This window comes from Alternaria conjuncta (genome assembly GCF_024043145.1).
Source record: "Alternaria conjuncta strain BMP 0040 chromosome Unknown scaffold_38, whole genome shotgun sequence".
NCBI lineage: Eukaryota > Fungi > Ascomycota > Dothideomycetes > Pleosporales > Pleosporaceae > Alternaria > Alternaria conjuncta.
The window spans coordinates 82,280-95,250 of record NW_026250127.1 but is presented as its reverse complement, the minus strand read 5'-3'; the positions used below and the strand labels follow the sequence as shown (position 1 = coordinate 95,250).

Genomic DNA, 12,971 nt, shown 5'->3' with positions numbered 1-12,971 from the left:
GCTTTTCTCCATCACAAACAGTCTCAAACGACACTACTTTCACTCTTCGACACCTACGACTTGTCTGTTCGTCAACCTACATTACACGACTGCTTCTCATTCCTGTCCACAGTCCGACGTCACCCCCCAAAAAAGGTACAACTAGCTGGTAAAGATACGGAAAGTTCCACTGACAACTTATTTCTTCCAGAAGTAACCGACGATGCTGCTAGCTCGACCCTTTGGTCACTCCCAAATGCGAGCCCTCTACGGACGATTTCCTCCTCCCAGAGGCTCGATAATCTTTGGATTGGCATGCTGCTGGGGTCAATGGAAGATGGACAGAGCACGATTGGAAAGAAAGAAGGGAAAAGTCGCGAACATCATGGGAGGCGTGTAGACGACGAAATCGACATTCAAACCCAGAAGCCCATCATCAGATCCCCCAAAGAAAACATAAACATTATCCAAACGTCTTTGGCCTCCCAAATGTGTTCCTGGAGCATACGAACAGACTTATGCACCCGACCGTTCCTGCCTTCCTGCGCTTGACCTGGAACGGCAGGCGCAATACGCCTTCTTGGCTACTTCCCCTCTACCGGCATGTTCAATCTAGATGCCGTATCATCGTCAATCTCTAGCATCGCCCCTCACAAATTGTATACTTTAAACTCACTTTTCCGCATACCATGGAACCTGATGCTCTCTCCCAACTCAAAACCCTGCTAGCCGCCGCCCCAACCCTCCGCACCCAACTCAGCAACACCGAGCGCCTCCAACTCAGCGGCTTAGCCGAAGCGCTTAGGAACGAGTTGGAAAGACCAGACGAAGCTGTCTTTCGGGTGACGTTTAATGAAGTATGTCTTACGCTTTTACCGTGGGCTTTCTGGGTTTGCGGGGTTGTGGCTACTGCATTCGGTCGACTAGCGCTAACCACGGATGAAATACAATCAGCCTGGACATTATCTCGCTATTCGACTTGCTTTGCAATGGGGAGTTTTTGAAGCGTTGGGTGATGTTGGTGAGAAAGGGGTGTCGTGTGAGCAGATTGCTGAGGTTGCGGGGGCGGATGCAAAATTGGTTGGTATGTGTACTTCGTCGCGAGCTTCAACAAATGCCCTCAAGATTGGCATGCGGAACTATTTGGAGAGACTGGAAATCTTTGTCTCATGAAGTTGTACTAATGAAGAACGTACAGCACGCTTCCTACGCCATCTAGCAGCAAACGGCACAATCCGTGAAGTCGATCATGATACCTACGCAAGCACTCGGCTCTCAGCGTCTTTGAGGCAGAAGTCGTTCAAAGATGCTATACACTTTATGTAAGCCCCAAACTACTACTCTCACGCACATACATACGTCTCAATACTCATACCACACGCCCAATAGGTTCGATGACTTCTACAACGTGGGCTGGCGCGTCCCCTCATTCCTCGACTCAATCTCCCACCGCAACCCATCTGATATTAGCAACGGCTCGTTCCAACACGCCCATAGCTTTTCTAACAAATCGCTTTACACGTATTTTAACGAAGACGCAGCGATGGGCAAGCGCTTCGGCGGAATGATTCAGATGTATAACGCCGGCAAACCTTTCTTTTGGGAGGATGGGTACTACCCGTTCAGAGAGCGGTTAGTGGAAGGTGGACCTGTGTCTGACGAGGAGGTACTACTTGTTGACATCGGAGGCGGCGATGCGGGTGATCTGGGTCTGTTGAGGAGAGCGCTTGGAGGAGATGTCAAGGGTCGACTCGTGCTGCAGGAGTTGAAGCATATTGTTGATCGGAGTGAGCAAGATGGGTTTGAAGCGCATGTGGGAGACTGGAATGAGGTTCAGCCAATTGAAGGTACGTTTCTAAGGTTGTCGTGTGACAACCGTGCGGCAATAACGCTCCTGTATAGATGCGAGAGCATATATGCTCCAACACATCCTCCATGACTTCAGTAGCGATGACGCATGCCGCCGCATCCTGCGAAACATCGTCCCCGCTATGAAGCCCGGTTACTCCAAGCTTCTCATCAAAGAGCTTCTAATACCCAATCGAAACGCACCATGGGCGTTTACGGCCATGGATGTCAACGTCATGCAATCGCTCTCTGGTCAAGAGCGAACTGAGTCGCAGTTTCGCGAACTACTCGAGTCGGTGGGACTCAGAATTGAGGGCATTTGGAGGCATGAGAATGCGTTAGATGTGGTTATTGAAGCCTCACTGCCTTAGAATAAGCCCTCTATCTATCTACACCAGTTCCCAATCGCTACCAGATGGCTCTTTACTCGATATAACATACTTCCTCCATCCCTCCTCCGTATCCGCTTCCCTCCAAGTCTCCACATCACCCACCACCCCATTTTCATCGACTTTCCAGTCCCCTCATTCCACCATACCCAGCCAACTCTCCAACACCCCCGCCAGACTCTGCGCCTGAAATTCTTCAAGCGCCCTTCGTCCAGGCTGATACAACTCTGTGAAGCTATCTTTCCCACGCGAATCCTCTCCACCCGCGAAATTTGTTCCATCGCCTCGCCTCGCAAACCCTTTCCCACCAATGGCGTATGGCAAGACGAACGAGATTCCGTCTTCCAGACTTCTGTGATTGGTAGGCAGTAGGTATAAGCCAGAAGGATAAGTCTTGATATCGCGGTAGTCGAAGAAGTTCGGTACCATGGCGTCGTCTAAACTTTGCGGAGTCCAGGTTGGGTCTTCGGAGAAGTTTAGGTCGGACTGGAAGAGTAGTACGGGTGGCACTTCTTCTTTATCTTTGGACATGTAGGAGCGGAAGGGTTGTTCAGGAAAGTCCGAGGAAGTGATGACGCGGAGACCGGGAGCTATCATCTTGAAGCGGGGGCGGCGGGCGGGGAAGAGGAAATCGTATGCGCATTGATGGGGGATGTCTATTGTGTCGCGTATGTTGTCGTCCAACAGGCCGTACATGGGTCTCTCGGCTGCTTGTGATCTACTGGCTGCAGGCATGCGGCTCTCGATTGCTTCAACAAGCTTCTCCCATACATCGAGGTTGTGCTTGAGCATATTCTCATTGTACGGCACGAAGACCCAAGGCGCATGTTCCCAGTACTCGCCGAACACTTCAGGCCACTCTTCTCGAAGTCTCCCTCCTTTTTCTGGTGCGGCCTGGATGGTCTCGTTGCGGATCTGAGAGAGCCAGAGAGTAAGCACGGTTTCTAAAGAATACCAATTCTGTGTACTGATGTCGTCGGTATCGTATATAGTGAGACTGAGAGTACAGAGATTGGTCTTCTGGTCATATCTGTCCTTGTGAGCTCGTTGTTCCAGTAGAACAGCAACATGAAGTCTCTTACATCAATCCACAGATATGCCCTGTATCGAAGTGAGCCGCAGCATACAGGACTAAGCGCCTTCCCTCATCACCTTCTTCCTCCTCGTCAACTTGATCTTCCTCGATGCCTTTCTCTTCCTCATCACCTTCCCCCCTCCTCCTCACCACCACCATTCTCATCACCTTTCCCCTTCTCCTCCTTGTCATTGGTATAGTCGTAATCCTACAACATATCTTTAAACTCGAACATGTGCTCAGGATGAGACAGGCCTTGAACCCAGTAAAAGAACTCAGGATAGAACCCTTCTTCTTCTACGCGCGGAATCTGGACTTGCTCGAGGAATTGAATGAGACCGGGCGAGAGATTTGATCGTTCGGCTTCGGCTTCATCGCCGAACACTTCGAACCAAGATTTGCTGTGCGAAGCAAGTGTATCTGCGGAGCGGCCTGAGCCGACCCAGCCGTGTCGTACGATTTCGTTGTGAAGGCTGATGCAGCGTTCGACATTCATGGCTGATGGCGATGGGGCATTGAGGGAAGGCAAAAAGAGATATAGGAAGCGGGTTACAATACATGTCTGGGCTACCGGCTCTTTATATGGCAAGTGTGATTGATAGCTTTACCGAGAAAGATGCTACGCAAGACTACAGCGCATAGACGAAGACCTAGGCTGGAAAGAAACTAGTAGCCAAGACGGGCGGCTCGGAAGCGAAGTTCAGGAGAAGAAGGTAGCAGATGCTGAATTCACAGTGATGAAGTAACCAAATCAAGTAAAACAAACAGTCCCAGAGATACCAAGATCCACTCCAGTTGATGCCAATTGCTTTTCTCCAATCTCCATTCCATCTGACTACCATTTCGTAGTCTTGTTCGCACTCGTCTTCTCGAAGCTGGTGTCTCCTGCATGCTCTCGGGTACTCAGAGATAGTCCTTCAGCACCAAGACCTTCTCACGACGTTTTTCAAGTGATATGAGAGTCCCCTCCATGAACTTGTCCTGGAAGTAAACCTCGTTGCATATGACAGAAAACCAGTGGGGCAGATCTGCTTGATCAACAATAGCCCCATCACCCCAGTTGCGAACCACCAAGTCCATCAGTAGCCAATCTAGACATGCGAATTCGCTTGTATGACCCCAAGCGAACTCGCACAAGTCTGGCGTGAGTTGTGGGTGCTGTGACTTGCGTGCAAGAGCGGCAAAGAGGCGTTCTATAGCATAGCTCTGGAATCCGTCCACACACAGCTCGTCACCTAACAGCCAGGCTAGTGTCGCAGCCTTTACTGCCCAATCCATGGTGTCTTTCTGGTCAAGATCAGGTCTTATCTTCAGGTCTATAGCGTCGCCTGTGCAACGTAACCGACTGGCAGGGCCACGTAGTTCATTGTACTTGCCAGTGTGTAGCCACTGCACAAGCAGACCAAGCACGTCGAGACAAAACGGCCCTTTGAGCCAGATGTCTGATTCGGGTTTGCCTGGACTCAGGAAGGGACTTGTGGGAGCGCCTTCGTAGTATAAGGCCGACTTTAGCAACTCGCAGGGTACGTGGATGGAACCGAGGCTGGCATCACGAGGACCCAGGCGTAACCTAACGACCCGAGGATTTAGTGCGCTGTCAAGAATGGTCAGTGGACTATACTTATAAGAGAATTGAAGCCACTTACAAAGCGACCAAATCCTCTCCCTGCGGACAGGAATCCAGCGCGGGCGGCTCGGTTCCTGTAGCCGACATCTCGGCATGGGTTCTCTTGGGTGGCATACTGTTGTCTACCTCTGATTTTGATTCGATCGTAGAGGTAAGGAAAGGTGGTGTCTTAGAAGTGGAATACGAATAAGGTGCTTTAAGTTTACAGGCACCTGCAGTCCTGTCTCTCACTCGCTCTTCGATTATGGCTTCCCGGATAGTGAGATAGCTCAATCTTACCTTGCCACGGGAATATCACCATGCGTAGCATGATTGATGGCACTCACCTCGCAGATGGGGCAACTTCACCACAAGGATCATTGCGTTGCGTCTTCGATACCAAAGCAATGTGCACTGCTGGTGATGGCCATGTTCACCGAATGAGGCACCAATTGACTTGATCTTCAGTTATGAACTCGACCAGAGAAGTTATTTGCTGCGAAGCGAACGGAAACTAGGCTGACAACAGCGAATCGATAGTCATCACGCGGAAAGCGCCTTGTCGCATTCACGGACGGCCGCCTGAACGCTGGATCTGCAATGTTGCGCGGACGTCGAATTGAAGTGGTGGTGACTTGTGCGGTGCGCATATTTAGCAATGGTAATGGTAAGCCTCATCATGTATGCATAGTGATGGTGGTGAAGTCGTCGCAAGGCCGAGCTGTCAGATCGCTCTCCCGCCCCGAACGCGCCAAGACCCAGAACACCTGACCGCGCGCCTTCCCATCCCCCCATCCTTACCAACACAAACCTCAATCTCTATACCCTGAATCAAATCCCAAAAACAAGCTTCCCTCAACAAACGCATCACCACGTACTCAATTAAATCAATTCCGTCAACCATTGTTTCGAGACCAGCCTCACCGCCAGTAACGCCGGCATCCCAGCCACGCCAGCCCCTCCGGCCATGGACGCGACCCAACCACCCACGCGGCGCACGCACCCCGCCACGTCTGTACAAAAGTGCCTGCATGCCACCTGCAGAATGGACTACGACTTGGCTTGCAGATTACCTCGCTGATATTATTAACTCGATTCCCCTCACACACACACACTTACCATACACTTGTACTTTTCGAGTTCCTTCGTACTACCATCCATCTTATTATTGCTATCCTTGGTCATTCGATTGCTTCCAGGATACCATCGCTTGACTACTGAGTGTTGCTTGGACGATAGCGAGCTTGGACACCACCACGACCGCGTTATACAAAACCATTGATTGTTTGCGCTGAGATTACAGTGCGCATACAATTATTACTCATTCTGCGAAGGACGATTTACTGACTTTGTTACAGAATACTTTTGCATCGCATTACTACACATCAACACCACCACCTCAACTACAACCACCAACGAGACCCCCTCGTCCCACCCCACCCAACCGCAACCATGCAGCGCAACATCGTCATCTTCCTCATCATCCTCATCCTCTTCATCCTCATCGCCGCCATCGCATACCTCATCTACTACCTGCAGACGCGCATGGCTGTCGGCGGCACTGCGTCGTCCGTCTCTGATATGACTGAGAACGTGTAAACGCCTCACCACATCACACCACATCATACAGACACACACAACACAAGGGAACACGGAGACACGATACACCAAGAGAAAAGAGGAACAAAAAGACATTATTACGACGACATGAAAGATAGTACAACACACCAACAACATATGCATGGCACCGGCGTTTTTAGGCAGTTGCGGTTGCATGGCTATGCGACTTGCGCCTTGGAGTTTCATCGTACGCGAGAACGAGATAATGCGATTGAAGAAGCCATGTCGATTGGCATGGGCCGAATTGGGATACCCGCAACGTTATTACGGAGCTTATTGTTATGTTTGTATATACAATTGCGCATGGAATGGAACGAATCACATACTCAAAGTTACTCAAAACCATTTCTCTTGATTGCCTCGTCTGTGAACTATTTCGACTTGACTCGACTTGAGCCTCTGCTCACAACTTGGGAGAGAGAGAATTTAGTACAGGAAAAGCGCATGCCAACCACAATGGTGTGCTGACATGGACTTGCAAGGCACGCGATCATGTTCACTGGGCGTTGTAGGTCGTATCTTAGGCTTATGTATAAACGTTGTAAATTTTGAACGATACCAGATACACAATGCGAAACTGGAACCGCTTGAACGAAGCCTTGATACTCCAGTATTCCCTTTCCGTACCTATCCAAAGAAGTTCTTATAATACATTCAGTGCCTATACGCCATACCCAGCAGACACATGTGTACCCTTTTGCAGCTGATCAGGGTCCTCCTGAGCCCCCAAGCGCACCAGAGGATTGGAAGATGAAAACTGCTCCGTGGGTATCAACCGGGACACTTTCGGTGATTCAAGCAACGGAAGAGGAGGTGTGATGGGAGATACGGTCGGCGACTGGAGGAACGATAGAAGAGGTGTGATGGGTGACCATGTCGGGGAACGGAAGTTTTTGGGTAGCATCTTCGCGTATGGCATCGCGGGGGCGAAGTCGAATCGAACTTCACCGGAAGGGAATATCTTGATCGACAATTTCGGTTTCGGGTACTACTCGACTTAAGCGGATTAGTCGTCGTTCATCACTGTGTCGTTGGTGTCGTCACCGTTTAGAGGCTCGTCCACGTTCTCGGTGAAGACTAGGTGGCTTTCGTAGTATTCGAGCATCTGCGAGGTGTTAGTATGGTGAATGATATCCAGAAAACATGTTTTGACGCACCTTTTGTGGACACTTTTGGTAGACGTGCTTGAGAGGGTGCTGTGTCTTTTGCTTATTTGTCCACACCAAGTATGCAAACTTCTCCAGTTGGCCCGTCTTGGGGTCCTTTGTTTGCTCCACCGTGTCGATGTGGTCGACGTCGTGTTCCCATGAGCCTGGTGGTGGGCTCCATTCTACCACTTTCTTCTCTGGCTTGTCTGCCTTGGCGCGCTTCGTGGAGGATGACGGGGTGCCAGACTCGGATTTGATGCCGGCGGTCGATGGTCGTCCCTTCCGCTTCTGGCCCTTGGGTTCTGGTCGGCCCCCGATCTTCTTAAAGTACTCGTTCAGGACATCAATGGCTCCCTCCCTGCGACTGTCAGTCTCAACCCGGTACAGAGCAATGCCGCAGCGTACATGTTCTCCTCTGCCTCCCATGTCCGGTCCTTGGGGTCGTCGTAGCCTTCCCATTTCACGTCGAATTGGAGGACGCCCTGGTGTTGTCAGTGTTTGCGCGTGGGAAAGAGGTGGTGTTTGCGCGCACCTTTGTGAATCTGTGGCCGTGAATCGCCTCAACGACGTATCTGTCGCATTGTCAACACGATGCGATCCATGTACATATGGATTTGCGCGTACTCGTCCTCTCCCACCTCACTGTCATCCTCGTCCTCTTCGTCGTCTATGGGATCCTCCTGCACCGGCTGCTTTCCCTTTCCCTTTCTTGGCTGCGCGGGGACGTCTTCGGCGTCCGAGGACCCGTGATCGCTAAGAGCGGCTGCGCGAGTTAGCAGCTGGATATTACGCGTATGGTGATTGTTTGGGCGGGCGGGCGCGACTCACGAGGCATGTCGAATCGCTGTCGCTATGAATGGGAAATGGAGATAACGCGAATAGATAGCTTCGTGAAGCTTGAGGCGATTCGGATAAGCGCGATTGTATGCCCGCGATGCGCTGGGATGGGTGTGGTGGCAGCTCGGGGCAGCAAGCGTCAGGGCAGTTCGGAGAGTTGGAGCTGGCGGAAGGCGCGTTCGCGACTCGCGGCCGTGCGCCCTGATGCCAAGCCCTTCTGGGGAAATTTCAAGACCGACATGGCAGCTGTTTGGCTATACCCCACCACCCCTCACTACCAAACATACCTGGGATTCCCTCCTAGTGTGTACTCGTAGTCTGATACTTCTTCGGAGTCGTGCATTTGTTACTTCAGCGGGCATTTTCACACCGCAAAGATGCGTAAGTGCGGGCAGCAACAGCTCCGAACTCCCAAACCCCCGGTAGTTGAATACACATGCTAACATTATATAATTACAGAGGTCGACCTTTCTAACGGTATGCGTCCGAATCTCCTACGAATCGCCCGCGAATCAACGACTGACAAAGTGGGGTATAGCGCAGGTGATGAAGGATGAATCGGGCAGGCCGTTCATCATTGTCAGAGAGTACGTGGAATGATATGGATAGGGCCCAAGGCTCAGTAAGAGGCAGCAGCTAATATCCCGGGCAGTCAAGGCAAAAAGCAGAGGCAACACGGCAATGATGCGGTCAAGTCCCACATCCTCGCGGCCAAGACGGTCGCGAACATCGTCAAGAGCTCTCTGGTACGCAACACCGCTCTAGTGGGAAGTAGGACACAAACTTATGAAACTAGGGACCCCGAGGACTGGACAAGATCCTGATTTCGCCCGACGGAGACATCACAGTCACAAACGACGGCGCTACCATTCTTTCCCAGATGGAAATCTCCAACCACGTCGCGAAGCTGCTGGTCGAACTATCCAAATCACAAGACGACGAGATTGGTGACGGAACAACTGGTGTCGTAGTCTTGGCGGGCGCGCTTCTCGAGCAGGCAGCAGACCTTATCGACAAGGGCATCCACCCCATCAGGATAGCAGACGGGTACGACCAGGCTTGCGAGGTTGCCGTGGCCAAGCTCGACGAGGTCAGCGACGAGATCCACTTCTCCAAGGACAACACCGAAGAGCTATTCAAGGTCGCAAAGACAAGTTTGGGCAGCAAGATCGTTTCCAAGGCGCACGACCAGTTCGCCAAAATCGCCGTAGATGCTGTGCTTTCGGTCGCAGATCTCGAGCGGAAAGACGTCGATTTCGAGCTCATCAAGGTTGACGGCAAGGTCGGTGGATCGCTCGAAGACACATTACTTGTCAAGGGTGTCATAATAGACAAGGACTTTTCGCATCCCCAGATGCCGTCGGAGGTCAAGGACGCCAAACTCGCCATCCTCACATGCGCGTTCGAGCCACCGAAGCCCAAGACCAAGCACAAGTTGGACATCACCACCGTAGAGGAGTTCAAGAAGCTACAAAACTACGAGTCAAACAAGTTCACCGAGATGATTGAGCAGATCAAGAACACCGGCGCCAACGTAGTAATATGTCAGTGGGGTTTCGACGACGAGGCCAACCATCTTCTCCTCACAAACAAGCTGCCTGCTGTACGGTGGGTAGGAGGCCCAGAGATCGAGTTGATCGCCATCGCAACCAACGGACGCATCGTACCCCGTTTCGAGGACCTCAGCGCAGAGAAGCTCGGAAAGGCTGGCATCGTCCGGGAACTGACCTTCGGAACCACTCGCGACAAGATGCTGGTCATTGAGGAGTGTGCGAACACAAGGGCTGTCACTGTCTTCGTTCGCGGTAGCAACAAGATGATCATTGACGAGGCCAAGCGGTCACTACACGATGCCCTCTGCGTCGTCCGAAACCTGGTGCGCGACAACCGTATCGTATACGGTGGAGGAGCTGCGGAAGTAGCATGCTCGCTCGCAGTCGAGGATGCCGCAGTCAAGGTAAGCGTTACGGAGCTCCGCGACAACAACAACAACTAACACTTCGCAGAGCCCTGGCCTTGAGCAATACGCGATGCGCGCCTTCGCCGATGCCCTTGACGCCGTCCCCATGGCGCTGGCTGAGAACTCCGGTCTTAGCCCCATCGAAACCCTCGCCAACATCAAGTCCCGACAAGCCAAGGAGGGAAACACCAGGTTAGGTGTTGACTGCATGCAGACGGGAAGCAACGGTAAGTGCACTTCGCTCTTTGTTATCCAACCATCTCCCCACGGCTGTCTCTATGATTCCCGGCTGCCTCACCGCTATCAAGCATAGCTGCAGTACGGACTATCTCCGGGAGACCCGAGACCCGTGATGCATCCAAGTTCCCGCATTCAGTTCCCGCATCCAACGCCCCCGTGGGGTACGGCGCATTACCCCACGCCACGCCACTTGCTGCGCTGGCATGAACGCAACTACAAGTGGAGATGAGCAGGAGTCATCTGAGACCTTTGCTTTGCTGTCATTGTTATGCACAACGTCATGGGCCTCATTGGTGGCTGAATTACCGAAGATTGTACTAACGTGGCGTTATCACAGATATGAAGGAGCACTTCGTGATCGATCCCTTGATCTCGAAGCGGCAACAACTGTTGCTCGCTACACAGCTGTGCCGTATGGTACTCAAGGTACGTATCGTAACTTTCCCGCCCCTGTTCCGTAACGAATTGTCGTTTGTCGCACCGCACACCCTTGGTGTGACTCCCTTTCCCGCTATCCCTTCCGCTTCCCTCCCGTCTGTGCAACCTCGCTTTGCTCACTTTCCCTCCCTTGCGTCCGTCTTCTGGATCGATTGCAAGGCCGGGGAAGCGGGGAAGCCGAAGATAAAGCGTCGCACGGGTGGTGCGCTTTATGCAGGTTGCATTGTTCTCGTTACACGCGAACAAACACCACCCTTCCCTTTTTCTCGCTTTGTGTTACCGTTTATCCTCACCGCTGGATCACTGCCTTGTTGCAAACAACTACTGACACCAAACGCACAGGTCAACAACGTCATCATTGCTGGAAACGACGACCAGGACTTCTAGACGCTGATCATGTCACCCACGCCGTACCTATCACACCAATTGATCTGTGCTCTTGTGTTTGTGACTGTGCCTGTGCCTGGTCGTGGGCGCGTCGGGCGAAGGCGCAAGGGCATGTTGGATGGCAACATCTAGAAGCTACGTATGTCTAAGGCGTTAATACCCATAGACTATTCAAAGTAAAATCAATACAAGCATCTTGGTGCTATCATGTGTGCCTAGCATAATACGAGGATTAAGTGACTCTCGAATAGCGATATGTTGCTGACGATCGATGCCGGCGTCACACTCTGATGCCATGCCGTCTTTACGTATCTGGTGATTCGAGTCGTCTAGCTTTGCGTATCATGTTTTGCATCACAGTGTCCCTCCGCGGCATTGAGGCCCGATCCTTTGATCCTACGATCGTCCGTCCTTGACACTCATGTCCGGTCTCCCGTAAGCGAACCGAATCCTTTTTACATGATGCGAACGCATATCGCATATCGCATATGTGCATAGCATGGCATGCTCGATCGCGTGTTGGTCAGATCGGGGAATTCGATTCCTGACTTCTATCCTCACCCTCGATTCAACCCGTCGCATCGTTATCGCTCGTTACGAGACATCTGAATACACGATACGCAGGGGATTTATGTAGTCCCGATACGAGAATCATTTGGTATGCGAGGTGTGGTTATTTGTTGGATATTGAAGGGAATCATGAGCTGTTTTTCTTCGTATCGGCCTTTGATGTTTTTATCTTCTCGAGAGAAAATGAAAGTAGGAAAGGAATGAGGGGAAGCTTGAGTGTATGCAATGCCACTACTAGCTTCCGTAGAACAACGTCAAATTCAATGGATTGGAAAGGGCTCTTGAGGGGAGTGAGGGGAGTGGAAGAATACGTGGGTAAAGAAACATAACCGTAATCTTAATTGAAAATGGTTGCGTATACACCTGTTGGAGAGAACAATGCTAAACGTCCATTTTAGAGGTATCATTCGAGAAAGACTTCATGTTCTACCATTCCCATATTCAGGGCTAAACGGCCAAGCTGTTCCATAACGGAAAGGCTGAACACTATAGAACCTACAGTAAAGGGAGGTCGCTTGATCTGCTTATTTTCCACGTCAATGTGAAGCTGCAAGGCTGATTGATGCTTTGCTCATACAGGATGTGGCCTCCAAATCAGTCTTACGAATGGATACATGATAACAACACTCGTGACTGGGTTGGAAAAATTTCGCTCGGAGAAGACATACTACATTTCTAGCTAACCGCGAACTTTACGATAAGTCGATTTCTATATCCACATGTCTCAACATACCTCGCTTACACCAATACCAATACCAAACTACCCTTCCCAGACACGCTCAACTATGCCACCACCCACCCTCGCTCCACCTCCGACCTCTCACAGCCCACCTCCACCTCAACAACACCACACCACTATACGCATAAACGCCCT

The 12,971-nt window shown here is 51.4% G+C and overlaps 6 protein-coding genes across 6 annotated transcripts; 3 read left to right on the top strand and 3 right to left on the bottom strand.

The window, feature by feature from the left end:
- Nucleotides 1-668: 668 nt before the first annotated feature.
- On the top strand, nucleotides 669-2,198 carry J4E85_011616 (uncharacterized protein; the record flags this gene model as incomplete). The annotated part of the gene is made up of 5 exons (XM_051475817.1): nucleotides 669-836; nucleotides 934-1,063; nucleotides 1,178-1,301; nucleotides 1,369-1,826; nucleotides 1,882-2,198. The coding sequence occupies 5 exons, from the start codon at nucleotides 669-671 to the stop codon at nucleotides 2,196-2,198; spliced, it is 1,197 nt and encodes a 398-aa protein (XP_051320388.1).
- Nucleotides 2,199-2,351: 153 nt separating this feature from the next.
- J4E85_011615 (uncharacterized protein) lies at nucleotides 2,352-3,787 on the bottom strand (the record flags this gene model as incomplete). Its single annotated transcript, XM_051475816.1, has 2 exons — nucleotides 2,352-3,246; nucleotides 3,504-3,787. 2 exons carry the CDS (start codon nucleotides 3,785-3,787, stop codon nucleotides 2,352-2,354), a joined length of 1,179 nt encoding a protein of 392 aa, XP_051320387.1.
- A 407-nt stretch (nucleotides 3,788-4,194) lies between these two features.
- J4E85_011614 (uncharacterized protein) lies at nucleotides 4,195-5,005 on the bottom strand (the record flags this gene model as incomplete). The annotated part of the gene is made up of 2 exons (XM_051475815.1): nucleotides 4,195-4,885; nucleotides 4,938-5,005. The coding sequence occupies 2 exons, from the start codon at nucleotides 5,003-5,005 to the stop codon at nucleotides 4,195-4,197; spliced, it is 759 nt and encodes a 252-aa protein (XP_051320386.1).
- Nucleotides 5,006-6,349: 1,344 nt separating this feature from the next.
- J4E85_011613 (uncharacterized protein) lies at nucleotides 6,350-6,608 on the top strand (the record flags this gene model as incomplete). The annotated part of the gene is made up of 2 exons (XM_051475814.1): nucleotides 6,350-6,490; nucleotides 6,528-6,608. The coding sequence occupies 2 exons, from the start codon at nucleotides 6,350-6,352 to the stop codon at nucleotides 6,606-6,608; spliced, it is 222 nt and encodes a 73-aa protein (XP_051320385.1).
- A 915-nt stretch (nucleotides 6,609-7,523) lies between these two features.
- On the bottom strand, nucleotides 7,524-8,500 carry J4E85_011612 (uncharacterized protein; the record flags this gene model as incomplete). The annotated part of the gene is made up of 6 exons (XM_051475813.1): nucleotides 7,524-7,622; nucleotides 7,675-8,023; nucleotides 8,071-8,147; nucleotides 8,198-8,237; nucleotides 8,290-8,428; nucleotides 8,494-8,500. The coding sequence occupies 6 exons, from the start codon at nucleotides 8,498-8,500 to the stop codon at nucleotides 7,524-7,526; spliced, it is 711 nt and encodes a 236-aa protein (XP_051320384.1).
- Nucleotides 8,501-8,879: 379 nt separating this feature from the next.
- Nucleotides 8,880-11,527, top strand: CCT5 (T-complex protein 1 subunit epsilon; the record flags this gene model as incomplete). Its single annotated transcript, XM_051475812.1, has 8 exons — nucleotides 8,880-8,883; nucleotides 8,962-8,979; nucleotides 9,041-9,089; nucleotides 9,155-9,248; nucleotides 9,299-10,459; nucleotides 10,509-10,689; nucleotides 11,040-11,128; nucleotides 11,483-11,527. 8 exons carry the CDS (start codon nucleotides 8,880-8,882, stop codon nucleotides 11,525-11,527), a joined length of 1,641 nt encoding a protein of 546 aa, XP_051320383.1.
- Between the last annotated feature and the right edge of the window lie 1,444 nt (nucleotides 11,528-12,971).